This window comes from Magnolia sinica, chromosome 3, assembly GCF_029962835.1.
Source record: "Magnolia sinica isolate HGM2019 chromosome 3, MsV1, whole genome shotgun sequence".
In the NCBI taxonomy this organism is placed as follows: Eukaryota; Viridiplantae; Streptophyta; class Magnoliopsida; order Magnoliales; family Magnoliaceae; genus Magnolia; species Magnolia sinica.
Window position 1 is genome coordinate 31,003,716 of NC_080575.1, and position 19,385 is coordinate 31,023,100.

Consider the following 19,385-nt stretch of genomic DNA (forward strand, 5'->3'; position numbering starts at 1 on the left):
ATGAAAACTAGACCAGCTTGATTTATGGGCCAGATCATATACACTGTCGAACCAATTTGATGGACGGCTTCAATCTTGCAACCTTATGCGAGAATGGCATACAGACGAAATGCCCTGTATGGAATGTGTGCTTAGAAAACTTCCACTGTAAAGCTAGTGTTTTGCAAAGGTGGTACTGAGTTTCACCAAAAAAAAAAAAAAAAGGATGGGACATTCAGATGGATATTATACTAAAAACATTTGCTTAACAGTGCAAGAATTCCTGATTCTATTACTTGATCTACCAAATATTATTTCAAAATTGCTGATGCAAGAATTGAAACAGCCTCAAGATACCACAATTGTTTGGTCCATGACATTTTAGACAGTTGCCTTCCCCGAAGATTGAGAAAGAAAGAACCAAAAACTGACCGCCAAGCAGCTTTGCTTCTTCCATACAAGTTGAAAAGCTTCAGCTTCTCCAAAATCCCATACCACAGAAGATTTTTCCATGCTCTACAGCCATAAAGACGCATCTTTACTGTACAAGTATGTATGTTCGTAACCATTGCTATTTATAGCGCATCTCAACCAGCAGACGCAAACATCGTTATTGAATCAGAGATGGTTGTGCTTTCTTGGGCGGTGGAGTCAGTCATTCAAAATGAAAACGAACGGGAAACACAGCCTCCAATCATACATAGGAATCAAGATAACCATATGCATGCCTTCTACTATACTGAAGCAAACTGGCATAAGTCCGGTCCCACACACCAATGAAGATTGACTCATCGTCTGGACTAAGAGACACCCCAGAAATCTCCCCAAAGAAATCGATTTCTTGACGCTTCTTGTAATCCACTTTGGCATCATAAATGTGTACAAAATCTGCAGGTTCTGCCACCGTCAAGAACCGCCCATCTGAAGAGTAATGGATGGATCGAACAGCGCCCATGTTTCCCTTGAGAATAGCGACAGGTGATGATAGATTCCTGACATCCCACACTCGACATGTCTTGTCCTGATTTCCTGTAGCAAACGTACGACCGTCTGGGTGCCATGCCGAAGCAAACGAATAATCCAGATGACCCACCAAAGAAGCGACCATCTGTGCACATCACAAAAGAATTCACTAGGTATGAGTTGTATCTTTTGCTTCTCCTACCCCAAATTCAACCTTTCTTTTTTGGATCATGGTACATCGTGTGTGTGTGTGTGTGTGTGTGTGTGTGTGTGTGTCTAAGTGCATGCGCAGGCATGTGCAGATATGCATTGTTGCTATCTTTTTGTTTCTCAATGAAAACTGAGACATTGACCTGCCAGGTGATTAAATCCCCGTGGCCCAACTTTCATGCAACCAGAATGAGCAACAAAATATATTTTGATTAGCTGCAACCTGATGATTCAAAGTACCTTTCCATTTTGGGAATCCACAAGCAACCCATCAAGGTTATCTCCGACAACTGCCAATAGCTTACCGTCTGGACTCACAGATGTGTGCTGCAAAGCAGTTTGTCAAGTCAGAAAGAATGTAAAAACTATATTCAAGGGTGATATGGGGGAAGCCACAAAACTGACCTAAACCCCCTGAACTTAGCAAATGAAGAACAAGAATCAGTGGGATTAGTAAGCATTGATAGGAGGAGAAAGGACTTACATTCACAGGCCACTGGAACCGGAAGTGATTCAGAAGCTGAAACCTCTCCACATTGAATTCTCGCACACCACAGTCATTATTTGATGTCATGAAATGGATGCTACCGCTGCAAGCAGACTCAAATATGTGAAGTCATGCTCATCGAAGAAATATCTTGTCCAGCAGCTAACTAAAAGAATATCATACCTTGAACTGTCATATATCTCAATAGCATTTGTGATCGCATTATCATCAAAGGTTGTCCTTGCACAGAAGTTGACTCCCCGTTGATCCAAACGCTACAGCATTCAATCAAGAGCAGATTACTCTATTGATATGAAATTGACAAAAAATAACTATAGCGAATTGGATATTTGCAAATACAATTGGCATCTTGCAACTACACGACCGGAAGAGATAGGCATGCAGAATAGATGCACAATTTACAAATGGATACATGAAAGATGGATCTATAAATTGCAACTGTCGAGCATGCTTGAAGCTGATCGCGAAAACATATCATCAGAGACACCCACATAACCAAATCTCTCTCTCCACTGTAGTCATATACAAAGAAGGAAATGGAGTTGAAAGCTATATGGTTCTTCACAGAGTGAATGCCAAGAGTACAACCAATGATGCAATAACAGCTTTGCTTCCTGCACCCATATACTTCAAGAGTAGCCAATAGCATATCCTCAGGTAAGGGTTTCACCAAGAGGGAGCGTTTATGAAGTGCCAATAAAAATCACTGTGAAACAATACAACACATTTTAGCAAGATTTCATTTTCTAACTATGCTTCATGGAGTTTAAAAGTATGTCAGTCTAGAACATCATCATCATCTAAGCCAATTAATTGGGGTCAGCTACATGAATCTTGTTACACCATTCCACTCTATCAAAGGCCAACCTTCAGTTAGACGATAGGTCCCCAAGTATTTTCTTACTACTTCCATCCACATCCTTTTGGGCCTTTCCCTTGTCCTCTTCAATCTTTCAGCTTGTACCACACTCACTCCTAAACGGTGCAGTTTTTTATCTCCATTGCACATGACCAAACCATCTAATTTCACTTTCCCTTGTCTTATTAACCATTGGTGCTACTCCCAAGTTCCATTGAGTGCATTCATTTCTAATTATATCCTTCCTCGTCTTGCCACTCATTCATATCAACCAGAGTTTAAATTGTCAGTGAAATGTCGATAATACCAACGATAACTGGTGATACAAAGTCCGTTTTTCCTTTCCATTCTATTACAGATATCGGGGAGATGTCGACAATATTATCGTCGAAATCGATATTTTCAAAGATCATCAAACACCCCCCCCACCCCCCCCCCCCCCCAGGGTAAAATTTTCAATACATACAATTGGTTTATTGCCCAATAACCCCGGACGCAGGAAATGCTTCAGTGCATTTGCGTAAATACTTGAAAATTCGAATGAAAAAATGCAGGATTTTGAAAATGTCTTCAGATCTGAGTTGAAAAACTAAAAATCGGCACCTCCTGTCCAAGCTCAGTGGATTAGAGCATCAATTTGGGGCTGGAATCGGATATCGAAGCATCAGTGGACCGGAATCTTGAGGTATGAAAGAATATTGTAAAATACCTTCTTTTTTTCTTGAATTTAAGCATGGCTCAATTGAAATCCATGATTCCCATGCATTGACATGGATCTCAAGTGGAAAATCAAAGGATTTGGATCGAATTGCTCCGATTTCAGGGAAATGGGGGAAATTACAAAATTTTCCCCAATTTCTTCCCAAAAACAACTAGTTGGGGCCCTTTTTTATATGATGATGAGGACTGCTGATCTATCGATTGCTCACAATCTCTTGATTTTTCAGTTTTAAATACTTTTGAAAATAAATCTATTTAATGTTAAAAAAATAAATTAATCCTTTTTTCTTTAAATGGGGGGCCCATGTTTTTATATGATGAGGATGGGCTGACCTATGGATTGATGATCAAGTCTTGAATTTTTTAATTTTTTATAAACATCTTCGAAAATTACAATAAAAATATGTTTAATGTAAAAACCATGTTTCTTGTGTGTGTGTGTGTGTGTGTGTGTGTGTGTGTGATTAAAAAGTATGTATCGTATGCATTCATTGAATCATTGGATGGTTGGATGTTGGGATGGAGGGAAAGATGGGATGATTGGATGGAATTCAGGGAGGATGAGTATTAGAAACACATGAGAGAGTACCTCCATTGGCACGAGCAAACAATGAGTTGGGCACAGTATTGCCAACACAATGAGCAGCAATACTATGACAGACTGTGCAAGGATCTAGATGACTACGAGCCACCTCGTAACTCCATGTGGGTATGAGAGATGGCCAGATGGGTATGTATTTGAGTCAGTTTACTTTTAAATGTCTTAATTATAGTATGGTATTTGTTTTGGTTACCATTGGACTGATTACTTACAACACATGCTTTTATGCTCCCATTAAATAGAAACTTATTATGCATGCATTCTTTTTGTAATTTTTTATTCCTAAATATGCAAATATGTGTATTTTAGCATCTCCTGAAGTTTTACTAAAAAATTCCATTTTTTTCCCTATGTTTCCCAGCATTTCTGAGAAGCAGCAATATAAATACTTATTTCTATATCCTTGCCGAACAAAACTAGCAACAACACTGATACTTTGAATGCTAATCTCAACATCCTCATTTCAGCTGCACTCATCCTCTAAACGTTGTTCCTAAACTTCCAATATTTTGTCCCATAAAGGGTCCATGCCCACCCTTGATTTTTTTCAAAAACCACCATGATGAATATATGAAATTCATTCCAACCAATAGATGCCACACTAAAATTTAGGCTTTAGGACTAAAAATCAAGCCCATCCATGATTAAGGTGGGTCACATGAAGGGAAACAATTTGGAGGGTGAGCATTGCCTCGTATACTGTTTCCAATCGTGTGGACCGCCTGAATCACAGGTGGGGTTAAATTTTGGGTCATGGAATTAACATGGTGTGATGCACCTAGTGGTCAGGGTGGATTTCACATAAACAAGAGGTATCGCATGTGTTAGAATTTTTTTGCTCTGCATGTGATTTTATTTTTTTCTAACTATTTTCAGCCGATTTTTTAAAAACTACAAAAAAACATTTTTTTATATGATGTGTTGATCATGGTAGAACATATTAATATGCATTTAACAGATTATGTTAGTGATTTTATATTTTTTATATTTTCGGACTATTTTTGGCCGATTTTTTAAAAATTACAAAAAATCTTTTTTTTTTTTTTTCATTGTATTTCTGTTTTAATGGTTGAATATGATATGTTAATCATATTAGAACATATTAATAAGCATTTAATAGATTATGCTACTGATTTTACATTTTTTTGTATTTTTTTTAATTTTTGATTTAGTAACTTTATGTTTATATTTTCTTATTTTGGAGAGGTTTTGGAGCTTCTTAGGGTTTAAAACATAATTTATTCTTTATTGATTAGATTCAGAAGTTCAAACTTTATTTTATTAATCATTTAATCTATTTACATTAAGTTTCGAGATTTAAATTAATTCATTCATTCTCCTATAAAAAGTAAAAATTGTATATAAACTTAGGGCCTGTTCGGCTGGTTGGATTAGATGGGCTTAGGTGGGATGGAATTGCATCTGGTCTTGTGCCAATTCCACTCCATGTTTGGGAAGAGTGGAAAAGCTTGGAAGTAGGTTAGATGGAATCGTATTGGGTCCCATGTCAATTTCACTCAATGTTAGCAAGTTGTGTAGGTCCTACCATGATGTTTGTGGTATATCCACACCGTCCACCCATTTTCATTTTAGAGCATGGGCCAAAAAATCAAATAGATCTAAAACTCAAGTGGACCCCACCATAGAAAGCAACGGGGATTGAATACTTACCATTGAAAACTTCTTTGGGGCCACATAAGTTTTGGATCTGCCTCATTTTTAGGCCCAAGCCATAAAATGAGGTTACAAAACAAATGAACGGTTTAGATATAACACGTGTGTTATTCTCAATAGTTTCAAATGATGGTGGGTATATCCTTTCAATGTACCACCGTATTACAAACAAAGCAAGGTATTAAGCTTATCCCATGGTAACAGGGAACAATCCCTACCATGGGTAATAATTATGATTTTTGAATTCCATCCCACCTAATCCTTTCCAATGCAACTGGCCGAACAGGCCCTTAGAGAATTGAGTAGACTCTTATATAAGTCATATCTACCTAAGAAAATGTCTAGGTCTGGTGAACAAGGAAGTGAGGATATTGAATGGCAACATTGTTAGAGGGTAGGTAATACTAGGCACCAAATGAAGTGCAACTATTGTGAGAGACTAATAACTTGTGGAATTACGCGTCTCAAACAACATTTGGCACATCGTAAGAGTCAAGTTACAGGATGTACTATGCTGGTATAAATTCTCCAAGGCTATAAAGTTTGTTGCGAATCTAGTCGCAATAATGAGAAAGTTCACGAAGGAACGAGAGTTGTTTACGCTTGCGGCGACTAGATTCGCAACAAACTTTATAGTCTTAAAGAGTTTATACCAGTATAAGGGAGAGTTGAGCGAGATGTTCGCTTCCCAAGATTGACTCAACACAAAACATGGGAAGAAGATATGAGGGACACCAGTTGAACTTGTGAACGCCATACAAGACAACAAATATTGGAAGAAGGTCAAAAGGTCCTATGGATAAGGTGAAGTTGGCAATTCAACGTGATTGTACAAGCTGAGAGTCTTATTGGAAGATGATCGACAAGAAATAGACAACACAACTCCATCATGATCTTCATGCAGCAGGTTATTAACTAAATCCTAGGTACAGATATGCCCAATCATTTGTTGCAAATAATGAAGTTCACGTTGGGCTAAAGAATGTGATAAAGAGATTAGAGCCTGACTTAGATATGCAAATAAAGGCGTTGAATGAACTAAATATATTTGAAAATCACCAGGGTAGCTTTAGAGATGCTCTTACACAGCATGCAGTATCTAGGTTGCAACCGGCCAAATGGTGAACGAATTTCGGAGAGAGTACAAAAGTAAACTTTGATATCTGTTCTCTAGGCAATCCCAGCCTGGCTGGGATCAGTGGTATTTTTTCAATAGCTCAATGGAGACACTTGTCACAATCACGAGCAGTACATAGGGTAGCTTTATTTTTTCTGCTGAATTGGCAGAAGGTGAACTTTGATGTCTGTTCTCTAGGCAATCCCAGCCTGGCTGGGATCAGTGGTTTTTTTTCAATAGCTCGGTGGAGACACTTGTTACGATCACGGGCCTAATTGGTATCCACGACTCTTTAACTTTGCAGAGGCTGTGGCACTGCACCAGATAGTTAAGGTTTCAGCTTCCAACAACTTTTGCTTGGCCATTATTGAAGGCAAAAAAAAAATAAATAAATAAAGAAGAAGAAGAAGCTGCAAATATGCAAAAGAAATGGAGGCTAAGGACCTTGCTCTATGACAACTTGAGATGCTCCTCTATGAATGGTCTTGTGAGGATTTGTGGCTTGAAGATGAATGCTAAAATGAAATCAAGTGCATTAAGAGCTCTCCTCCTCGGTGAAATTATTATAAATTCCACGAAAGATACTCGTTGCTTCAGTCTCAAATTGGATGGAAGTATAGATGCAGCACTTCAATGAATCAAACAACAAAACATGAACCATATATAGCTCAAAAACTTGCTTTCTACGTACACATTTGTATGTACATGAATTTGTGACCTTTTCTCTTTGTTAATAGAATAAGATGGATCGCCCACATACCCAGGCTATTACTGGTGGATAAAATGGCAAATTATGAAAGAAAGTAGCATATTAGAATGCATACGTACAAGAAGAGCAGCTTTGAACATATTTCTATCACATGTATGTTTGTAAATGAGTAAACTCACCTTACAAATAAGTTCTCCTTGGAAGCCCCCAGCAACTAGCAAATTGTCCTTGACTGCAAGTGTGCTAATTTGGGTTTGTATAAAACCTTCTAACAAACTTCCCGGGTGTTTCTAGATAACCAAAGAATAGAAAGTCATGCTCCAAAAACAGCAAGTTGCAACCAACAAGAGTAGCAGGCCCATATGATCAAAGCATAAAGGGGGAAAAAACCGCAACAACAATAAATATTAAAGCTGATAGAGTATAAAGAAAAAGAAAAGAGTAAGACCTCAGAAGGTGCCACATGCCCCGAAAAATTGACAACTTCTGATGAATTGCAAGATAATGACGACCAGTGAATGATAGAATAGTTTGACATGAGATAGACATCATGCTTTGAGGTGGCCCACACCAAGTTTCTAAGCTGCAAATGAGTTAAGTTACCATCCTTAGCAAAAGCAAAGTGTTAAATACAGAGCCAAACTATTAAAACAATTGACTGATAGAAAGTAAAAGAATTGTCCTTTTTTTGGTAACCTCAAAACTGTTGTGCATGTATTTGCTCTAATATAAGAGAACATGCAATGCAATTTCTCAACATCATGCATGGCGATTCCAAATTCAATTACAGCTCCAAGGAAATAACCGAATGATGATGATGCTCAATAAACTTTTTTTAAAGGCGTTATGCTCAAGAAACTCTTCTATACGATTATAAAAATTAAGTAAGATTTAAAGAACAATGATTACAACCATCAATCAAAGGCGTATAAGAAAAAGATGATGAAGAAGATATCAACTGGAACAAACAATCGAAATCAAAGAAAAAAATATAACTTGTACAATGTATCATCCAATACATTTTTTCCTTAAGACTAACAAGGAAACATGATTCATATCGCCAACATGGTTCTTTGCATCATTTCACCAAAGGCCTCAAGAACCTCTACATCACCTATCAAACAAACTAGATCAACTAACACGTCTTTTATTGGATCGATACAATCATCATCATCCTAGCCTTGTCCCAACTATTTAAGATTTCTTTTTCAGAGGACACAACGCTTGAGGTGATAGTGTTTAATTTTTCAACTGCTTCCCTGCTTTCCTCATTTCCATTCAATTTTCCATTTGATACATGCATGTTGGCTAAGAGACCCAGCTACTCGTATAATATGCCCTGCGTGTCATGTTGGACATAATATCGGTACTTGTCATGCATTTGAGTTCTGTTTCTATTTCTTTCTCCACACATTTTCATCATGCATTTGAGTTCTGTTTCTATTTCTTTCTCCACACATTTTCATCAACTCCCCCCCCCCCCCCCCCTTGATACATGCATGTTAACAATGATACCCAGAAACTTGCGAATGCCTGATGCATTGTGTTGGAAATCATCAATATAGTAACGGAAACTCATCAGATACTTGCATATTTTAACCCAGTCCTGTTGTGTTGAATTCCAAATGCTAACTATTTTTTATATTCTAGTCATACAGATCCATATAGAAGAGGAATAATAGGATGCGCAGCCCGAAATTTTGCACAGTTTACAAGGATTTTAAATTCCAACAAGTGCAGCCTACAGCTTGGCCTGTTGCTTCCCACCATGGTTGGATCTATCCACAAAGATCTCCTTGAAAGGAAAATTGTGATCTTTCTATTTGCAGCACGATGGTTAAGAAGAGAAATACAACAGTTGTCCACATTCAACTGAAAAAAAAAAAGGGTCCCCACATGTAACAATGGAATATATTACATAATTAATATATATATAAAACCATTCATGGGTTGTCATTACATGCGTAGCCTTTAATGTACCTTAATCTTCTGTTTTTGGATACAATGTTCTTTCACTTGTTCAAAACAACAGCAGCAGCACCAACAAGAAGGAGAAAAAAGAAGCAACAATTCTTTTTTTGAGAGATAACAGCCAACTTTATTAAAGATCTCGCGAAAAGCGAGGAAAGAATACAAAAACAACATGCCAAGAACTAGAAATGAGCTGAGGGACCAGCCAGGGGCAAGTCCAACAATTAAAGCCCAAGACTCAATAAAAACGTTAATCATTCTAATGACCTCCTCGTGGTCCACACAACGATCGTCGCCATAATTAGGAGCCTCCACCTGGCTTTCCCCACCTTACTAACCCCTCCTCCATGCCACGCCCAAAGAAATTCATCCACAAATCTCAGCATCACCCAGGCTGGGCTAAATAAATCAAGGAAATTGCCCCAAACTTAGTGGCGAAGTCGCAATGAATAAAAAGGTGATCAATTGACTCTCCATTTTTCATACACATCAAGCATATGTTAGGAAGAATCAAACCACGTCTCTGCACATTATCAATGGAGAGAATCCTCTTCCACCCCAGTAGCCAAACAAAAGCCACAACCTAGGGAGGAGGATCTCTTAGCCACTGTAGAAAAACATTGTAGACACAATTCCACACCATCTCTGTAAAGAGCTGCACTAAAGCCGCATAGAATTCTTATTGCAAGGTCATGCATAGCTTTTTGTTTACCTCTGCCTCTGGAACTAGTATTTTCCTCATTCCTTAATAAGAGGTTCCTCACTTGTTCAAGACAATAATCCAAAACTAAAACAACAAAAGAGTAGTTACTGGGTTTTTGCCATGCTGCGACTTCGGGTCCCTAGGACATCTAATATGACATGCTTCAAAATCAATGTAGATAGTCTCCTAGTGGTGTCAGCAAGAAGTGCCATTTACTGTACATTTTAAGATGTTCAAAATCAGTGCAGATAGTCTCCTAAGAAAGTGGAGACCGGGGATCAGAAAGCCCAGGATGATGAATACGGCACTTCTAGGGAAATGGCTCTAGAGATTCCCACATGAGGAAATGTCTTTATGGTAGAAAGTGGTTTGTGCGAGATACAGGAGGTAGTAATACTAGGATCATAACAAATGGGGGGTATTGGAATTTGAGGAGCCATTCAAAAGGTGGCTCCTTCTATCAAGGATAAGGTCTTCCAACAGTATGAGTCTATAGTCCAGTTTTGTAGATGGACATGTGGAGCACAGAACAGCCACGATACAACCAACTTTAAATTCTGTCTCTTGGCACAGCAAAACACCTGTGTCACTTTATGGTTCAGTAGAGGTGGACACCTGATTTGGAATCTTCAGCTTAGAAGAAACGTCATTTATGATGATAACGACTTATAAGTTGAATTTCTTTTCTGAATTGCATTTTCATTCCCCCATATGGAAGATACACAAGAATCAGGAAGTAGGAATCACTCAGAAAGTTCTGTCATTCTTTATACAGGCAGCTGTATGGGAAAAAGAAGTCTTACAGGTCCCTTGGATCCTATCTAGACATTCGGATGCCCTTGCTAGCTTTTGTTGGGTCTCTGGGCTCTACAAGATCCTTACTCTGGATTGTATCAGAAGCAAACAAAGAATCATTGGGAATCGCTGTTATCTATGTCTACAATAGGGGAAGTCAGTTAACCACCTCTTAACCACTACCAGTTCACTATGGAAGAGTGGTGATATATTCTCAGCCTCTTTGAGATGCATTGGTCGATGTCAGGGTCAGTTGTTCATCCTCTTGAAATGTGGACATTTGGATTTAAATCAGCTACAGGTACTATGTGGCACTCGGCTCTTCCAACTGTTTGGTAGACTAGTGGACTGTTTGGTGGGAATGGAACAAATAGACTTTCAAGAATAAAAGCTCAAATCGTGGTCATGTTGATCGATGTCAGGGTCAGTTGTCCATCCTCTTGAAATGTGGAAATTTGGATTTAAATCAGGTAGAGGTAACACCATGTGGCACTTGGCTCTTCCAAATGTTGGACTAGTGGACCATTTGGCGGGAATGGGGCAATCAGACTCAGGAATAAAAGCTCAAGTAGCCATCACATTGAGGTAAGGGTTGCAGAAAAGATCATTCCATGGGCTCTTTATTGTGAAGGAACATAAGAGTTTGTCCTAAAGCACTGAGGGGTTGGACAGAAGTCACTGTCAACAGTTATAACCAGACTGTTGTCCAAAAGAGATGGATCCCACATCCAAGGGTAATGCAGTAGCTCAATTTCAACAGAAGTCCAAGAGGCAATCCTGGCCTGACTTCATGGACTCTTAAAGGTGTTTATCCCAAAGGACCGAGGGGTTGGATAGAAATCGCAAATGACATTTATAATTTATAAGCAGATTGTGGTTCAGAAGAGAGACTCAGCCTCCAAGGGTAAAGTGGAAGCTAAATTTCAATGGAAGTTCAAAAGGCAATCCTAGCCCTAATGGGATTGGGGGCATCACCAAAGGCACTCAAGGTTACATTTGGAGTGTGTTTTCTGGTCCAGTCAGGATCGCTGACTCAAAAGAGGCTGAGGGTCAGGCCATAAGGCAGGGTTAGAGGGAAACCCAACTTCATTCATTGATGGAAACTTGATCAATAAGATTTTTTTTTTCAAGGGTTACTTGATCAATAAGATTACCTAGCTAATATGCCCAAGATCTGTCCATGGCAGTTTTCCTGATCGATAATGGGTGGAGGAGATTAGAGGGATTATGGGGACCATCTTGGTATCCTTCTCTCATGTGTTTAGGGAGGTGCATGATGCAGCTGGTGAGCTTGCTAAAAACGGGGTGCTGGTCTCCGATCTTGTGGTTGGAGACGCCCTCCCACTTGTATAATTTTCTTTTTGTTAAATAAAAGTTTGGTTATTCTTAAAAAAGATGAGGACCCACAAGAAAGTTTTCCAAGTAACATATTAAACATCTACCTCTGAGACTGAACAAGGTAATCCAAAAAATCCATTTTTGTCCTTTCACAAATTAAGAGAATCGAAACTGCGTTTATTATCCTGAATAGAGAAGAAAACTAGAAGCGTGGATCACCATCCTCATTAGCTATCAAAGATACTTAACAGAAGATAATTGAGCACTTGAATAAACTTAAAATAAATACCATTGGCGAACATTTTTCGGAACAACTAATAACATAATTCAGAGAGGAAAAAAAAATGTTCACAAATAAATGAATAATTGAAACAGAATTTTCACAATTGACATTCCTAACTAAGACGGAGAAACAAACATGCATAGCATGCAGCACCACATACAAGACCAATAGGGGCAGAAGATGCAAGAAAAAAAAATGTTTTTTTAAGGTAATGCAAGAAAAAATGTTCAACAAATGAACTTTAATATATATATATATATATATATATATATATATATAAGTGCACAAGTGCCCAAGCACTAGCGTGCACTTTACATTGACATGCATGATTGTCAGCTGAATACTCGATAAGTGAACCACCTATGACCTACCTGATATTCAGAAAGTCCACTAACCTGAAAGTGAAGAATCGTGGGTTTCACAGTTCTTGTGTTGTGGCGGAACTCATAATAACTGCCGCCTTTTTCCTTTTGCATGCATTCCTAAACAAAGAAAGACAACCTTAGATACCGGAATGCCAACAAAAATGCTACCTCTAACTTCATCCAATTGTAGTTAAAAAGGGGAGCAGAAACAAGACCTTGTCAATGACCTCCCCAGACAAAGGGACATTCTCATAATTCTTGTATTGTTCCAGCCTGGTCTGTCTGTATGTTTCCCTAGTTATGTTCAATCTATCCCATGGGATTCCCTGAATATCCTTTCCTCTCCGGGCTTGAGCAGATGATGTATCTGTCACTCTAGTGAGCTGCACAAAATTCAAGATTATATAGTTTATCGAAACATTGTCATGTTGATCATAGAAATAGAAGCAAAAGATGAAAAACTAGAGCATAAAAAGCACCTCCACGTCAAATTAACAGCAGAATATAGTTTTTGAAACATTGTCGTGTTGACCATAGAAATAGAAGCAAAAGATGAAAAACTAGAGCATAAAAAGCACCTCCATGTGAAATTAACAGCAGAATATAGTTTTTTGAAACACTGTAATGTTGATCATAGAGCTAGAAGCCTAGAGCATAAAAAGCACCTCCAAGTGAAATTTAATAGCAGAAATAAACAAGCACTCAAGTAAATTAGGCAAGATATTCAGTTGTCAGGAAGAGGAAAATGGAACTGACAATATCATACTCATCATCAGGCTCCGAGCTCCCCCGACCATAAAATTCTCCGTCCATCTCATCCACAACATCAGCCATTTCACCCTCATCAGCCATGTACTCGATTTCGTCCTCTTGATGAAAGGACATGTTACATCAACCTGTGTTAAAAGGCAGATGCAGTATGAGAAATGAAGCAATCTTGGTACATGAAATTTCTTGAAGTTTGGAAATAACCAGTCCTGGAAGAGAACAGTTCGTCTGGCTACCCTCAATTCAAATCTCAAGTAATAAAAACTGAAAGAAGAAGAATAAGAAGAAAGGAAAAAAAAGAAAGCAAGAAGAGAAAAAAAAAGTACCAGCAGCTTGAACATGCATGATTGCCTCATAGATTTATTCTCTCCATAAGTTAATAAGCAAGTCATGATTTTACTCACCTCATACAATATTTTATGAAGCTAAAAGCTTACAAAGACATCTTCTGAAATCGAATCTCATTACAGCTGCATACTTGTGCAAACCAACCAAGGATAGAGATCCAGAGGTGTGTCCAATGGAGAATTTTATTTGATGTCTACATGCAGGAAGGACAAATTTGAAATACCTTTTATCTTAATCATGTTCACTACATGTCTCATGCGAGGTTACCTAGATCACGGATTGCTCCGGTTTGTGGTACAGGGATTGGTAGGTGGTAAACTTGGGTAAGACCAGCTGGATCACTCCAGTTCATACTCTTAAGTATATCCGTTATTTATTTTTTTCATAAGAGCTTGAATTGTAATTTATACATGAAATGGTGAATGTTATTATCACAAATCTCCCATGCATACTACCATATCATATCATACTACTGAAAAAATCAAGGTACGCACATTATAACTAAATCAACACTAAAGAGCATAGAGCAATAATTTTGGATTGGAAAAAAAAAAAAAAAAAACAATCTTGATTGCAAATGACCCATCAATTCAAAATATAAAACGTAGTGGGTCTTGCAATTTACGTAACATTGGTCTTTTGCATTCCAAAGGGAGAGGCGCAATCAGGTGTTCTCAATTTACTACCCTCCACCATAACAATGAAAGATAAATAAATATGTATAGGATACTGCTAAATCCCAGCCTTCATGAGGATGTTAGCAATGTCCCTAACGCTTTTAAATGGCATGTTGGACAACCAGTAATCGATCCAAACTGTCCATTTGTTTCTTACCACATTGGCAAGCAATGATCCAAAACTTGCACCGATCGGATGATGCTAACTATACAATTACTGGCACCAAAAATCTATAGTCAAGATTGAGAAGAGAAATTAAAAGGTCCAATCATATTCTTTTTTCTGAGGAAAAATTCCAACCATGATCTTGGGAGAATCATGGCCAGGTTTTCATATAGTACCAGTTTCGATCCCATGGCAAGTCACACTCTGACACCGCTATTTAAAACCATGTTTGAAAGCGCGATCATAGGGGTGCAAACAGAATAGGTTGGGTCAGGTCAAGATTGACCCACCAAGTAAAGAATCGGGTTAGGATTTTGGACCTAGACCCAACCCATTAAAATTCGACTATGGTCTATGCTGGGTCCAAGTCCAAAATAGTCAACCCATTATTTAATGGGTTTGGTCTAGGTATAGGACCCAAAACCAACCGATTCATTAGATGAGTCAGGTTTGGATCGGGGCTAGGTCAGGTTTAGAAATTACAACCGAGTTGTCACACAAACAATGTTTAAAACCATGGGTAGGGTTTGGATCAGTTATGGGTCAGATTTAGAAATAACAACTGAATATCCACGCAAACAATGTACCAAACCATCCAATTGGTGGAGGCTATCATTTTTATGGTAAGAATAAAATGACTAGAAGTCCAAATTCAAAGGGTAAAATCAGATGGTTAGGGTAGTCAAACTAGTGTGATCTTTGGTGTATTCTCCATCAACAATGGGACCCATCATTTGCAGTCTAGATTGTCAGAAGCAGTGGATAGGGAACCAAGTTTGAGAAAAAGTGGGTGAACCATCATTGAAGTTTAGCCCAAAAGAAAAAATAATAATTATTACTTTTTCTTGGGTTTGGATCGAGTCTAGGTTTGAATTGGGTCCAGTTTAGTATGGCCCAAATTGGACCCATTTAAAAGTTGCATTCGGGAGATGTCCGATCAGGTTAATTTTGACAGGGCCCAGAGCCTAACCATTCAATAATTTAGGTCGAACTTGTGGATGCAGACCTGCCCCTTAGGTCTAAATTTTGGACCCAAACTCACTAATTGTCAGGTCGACCCCGACCCATTTGCACCCCTATGAATACACAAGCACAAACGTGGCATATGCATATGATGATCCAAACATTTCAGATATCAAGGACCCCGATGAATCGATCATGGACAAAAAAAAATCATAGCAATTGAACAATCTAACAATTTAAATAGTGGTGTACAAAAATTGCACATATCCTATCAATGATTTTTATACAACCTGCATTGCATGCTAATAATTTAAATAGTGGAGCACAAAAATTATACAAATCCAGTCAATGATTTTAGACGACATTTTTTTTGCATGCTAGGATTGTTTAATCGTTTTAACGTTTTATTCTATGGGACATATATAGAGGCCTTTAACAAATGAACTGTTTGGGTCATCATATACATATGTCATATCTACAGTCTACAATTGGAAGGACAAAAATGCAGATTGAATCACATCCCTTTATTCATATAACGGAAAAAGAAGTCATGCACATAGCATTATAAGCTGTGCATTATAAGCTGTAAAACTAACTCAAGTAGATGGTAACAGAAACAACAATGCATGGATACATATTTATGTATGTACTCCACTTAATTGTGTTTACTATGATTTAATTCATCCACACCATTCTAGACTGTCCAAATGCGTTTGGACGGCACATAGCACAAAAATAACACTGATCGGACGATCTTGAGTCTTGACAATCTAATTTTTCCATATGGGTCTGGCCAGCTTACTTTTCCTATTAATTGTCCATTTGATGGCAGCCAATATGACATCCAACCAGTCTGTTTTTTGTCCATCAAATCCAGTAGGGGCCCATGATTTGGTCTGCAATGATGAACATGGATACCACAATTTACTGATCAGTTGCAACAGATTGTAAGAAAGAAGGGAATGAGGACTGTACTATTATCATGCCATTTCCTCCTCTTTGGGTCTTTATCTAGAGTCTCAGTTCAGTACTCCCCGGGACTAACAGAGTCGTTTACTCTGGTGGGTTCAAACACCATGGAACCATGTGCCACAGAGGTGGCTTTTCATCACCCATGTGCTCTACTACATTATTCAAACAACAACAGTTCCCCTACAGCCCTATGTGATTTTCAGTTGATAAGCCAGTGAGTTCCTCTGGAGCCTAGAGACAGGGTGCAGTCCAAGTAAAAAAGAAAAAGGGCCCAAAAGATTATACAGTACCATTTGCCTTTTCAGAATTAGCACAGTGGGTCCTATCAGAGATCCAAAAAGTTGATATAATGGGCCCCACTGTGGATAGCAAATACACCAAAGATCCTCAAAATCAAAAGAATCTTAACCCTCCATTAGGTGGTCTATAGATGAACAGTTAAGGGGAAAAAATACGGGAAATGGTTTGCATTCAACTGAGAAAAAGGCCGAATATGACACAGCTAGGACTGGAAATATTAAACAGCTACAATCTTCAAATCTGGGGGATTTTTTATGCAAAGGCCGGCCAAGTTGAGGCCTATCATATCAGTGGTTTGGATAGTGGAATGTACTCATGCAAACTGAAAACCACAAAAAAGTGAGGTACAACATTCCTGCTCAAGCATGGTGTGATGCCACAACAAGGAGAATGAGTCTATTTTTTATGCAATTGAATAGAAACCCTCGTACAATGATGGAAGTCTACCTATGTAACCTATCCAAATAAGGGAGACAGATACCATAGAGCCACAAATATGGTAGAGCCATCTTTCTACGCTAAACCTCGCACAGTTGTTCAGCTAGTAGGCCAAACATGAATCTGACAATCCTAACCGCCTCAACAGTGCCCTTCAAAGCAAGGGCAATGAAGGAAAAATGTTTAATCATCACCATTATGTGCCGAAAGTGGAGAATTAATAGCTATGATCATCCAGTAAGTATGATTTTCAAAATATTAATCATCCATAATGAAGCCCACTAGTTGGACGGTTCAGATTGACACATAAACCTGCCACATATACCAGCTGGAAGAACCGGAATATGGTAGAGCCATCTTGCTAGTAGACCCAAAACAAGATTCAGATGATCCTAGTGACCGGAACAGCGCCATTCGAAACGCAATAGTGAAGGAAAACATTTAATCATCAACATTGAGTGCGCCTGAAAGTGAAGAAAAGCTACGGCAATGATCATCTCATAAGTATGATTCTCGAAACAACAGCCATCCATAATGAGGCCCACTAGTTGGATGGCTCAGATTGACACATATACCAGCTGGAAGAACCGGAATATGGTAGAGCTATCTTGCTAGTAGACCCAAAACAAGGTTCGGACGATCCTAGCCACCTGAACAGCGCCCTTCAAAATCCGATAATGAAGGAAAACGTTTAATCATCAATACTAAGTGCCAGAAAGTGAAGAATAGCTACGGCAATGACAATCTCATAAGAATACATCAGCCATCCACAATGAGGCCCACTAGTTGGACGGTTCAGATTGATACATAACCCTGCTACACAGCACCATCTCCCTCCAAATAAAATCAAGAAATAAAAATAAGGCAACAACGAGAAAGTAAATAAAAACCCTAGCTAGCCCTCGTCGAGATTTTTTCTTCCTCCGTTTTGAGTTACAGAGCAGCATGCGAAAACAAAAGAAAAAAGACGAAAGTGAATCCAAGTACCATAACTTAAATTCAGATAGAGAAATCCAGCAAGCTTCTAAAAAAGAAAATCATAGAGAAAATATTTCTGATATATAGATAGCAAAAACACCTATTCGAAAACTGACCTTGCCAAAATCGATATCTGCGAGAGAAGAGACTCTCTCTCTCTCTCTCTCTCTCCGAGTTAGGAAAGCAGAGGCCTAGCTTTATCGTAGGAAAGGGAAGAAGATGATGATGCTGGGAGACGATAGGAGCTTTCAACTTGGGAAGCTGAAAAAGGTTGGCATCTGTAATAATCAACGAGAAAGAAAAACAATTGATACTCTGGCAGACTATTACTGTCCATGCTCAGGCAGACCGTGCATGCGTTTCATAGATGCTCCCCACTCCGAAGCAGTTCAGCCATTGGGCCCCACGTGATAAAAGGATCATCTTGACAGAAGATTTCAACGGTCCGGATTCAAGAAATGAACGTATGTCATCTTGACGTTAGCACCGTCCAATTAATCTGCCTTGGGTACTTTCCTATGTTATAGCAGTGGGGCCCCATGATTTGGACGGCTTTGATGCATGGTACACAAAGTGTGCGGTGTGTAATGCACATGGGTTGTCGGTCAGTGAATTATCAAAAACTCCGAAGGGTAATGGCCAGGTGTTGTACTAATTTCATTCCCTCTATGTTTCACAATCAATGCCTAGGTATGGGGGGGCCCATGTGCCACTTTCTAAAGAGAAAAACTTGGGTGCTCCGCTGGAGTGGGGTAGATGATACGCAGGCACTACGAAGGCGCAGAGGATAGTAATTTAAATTAAATTGTCCGAATAATGGGTCCTGGTTAGTAGTGGAATGGATCCAATCATTTCATATTCAGGCCAGAATGAGGACGGGTCCAAGCTAAATTTAAAGTCATTTATTAAACTAATAAACCATTTAAAATCACATTGTTCATTTATTTTTTTAGATTATTTTAGCGTATGAGCTAAAAAAA

At 38.6% G+C, this 19,385-nt stretch overlaps 1 protein-coding gene across 3 annotated transcripts; it reads right to left on the reverse strand.

Annotated features, from left to right (window-relative positions):
* Positions 1-208: 208 nt before the first annotated feature.
* LOC131239777 (uncharacterized WD repeat-containing protein C2A9.03-like) lies at positions 209-18,677 on the reverse strand. Of its 3 annotated transcripts, none has more exons than XM_058237647.1 (10): positions 18,522-18,677; positions 13,552-13,691; positions 13,011-13,178; positions 12,826-12,912; positions 7,789-7,923; positions 7,520-7,630; positions 1,823-1,914; positions 1,637-1,742; positions 1,393-1,479; positions 209-1,087 (listed from the first exon to the last, which is right to left on the reverse strand). In XM_058237647.1, exons 2-10 carry the CDS (start codon positions 13,678-13,680, stop codon positions 674-676), a joined length of 1,329 nt encoding a protein of 442 aa, XP_058093630.1. In that variant the 5' UTR covers positions 13,681-13,691; positions 18,522-18,677; the 3' UTR covers positions 209-673. The 3 variants fall into 3 exon arrangements, with proteins under 3 accessions (XP_058093630.1, XP_058093631.1, XP_058093632.1); XM_058237648.1 differs by having other exon boundaries at positions 18,506-18,628; XM_058237649.1 differs by lacking the exon at positions 7,789-7,923.
* Between the last annotated feature and the right edge of the window lie 708 nt (positions 18,678-19,385).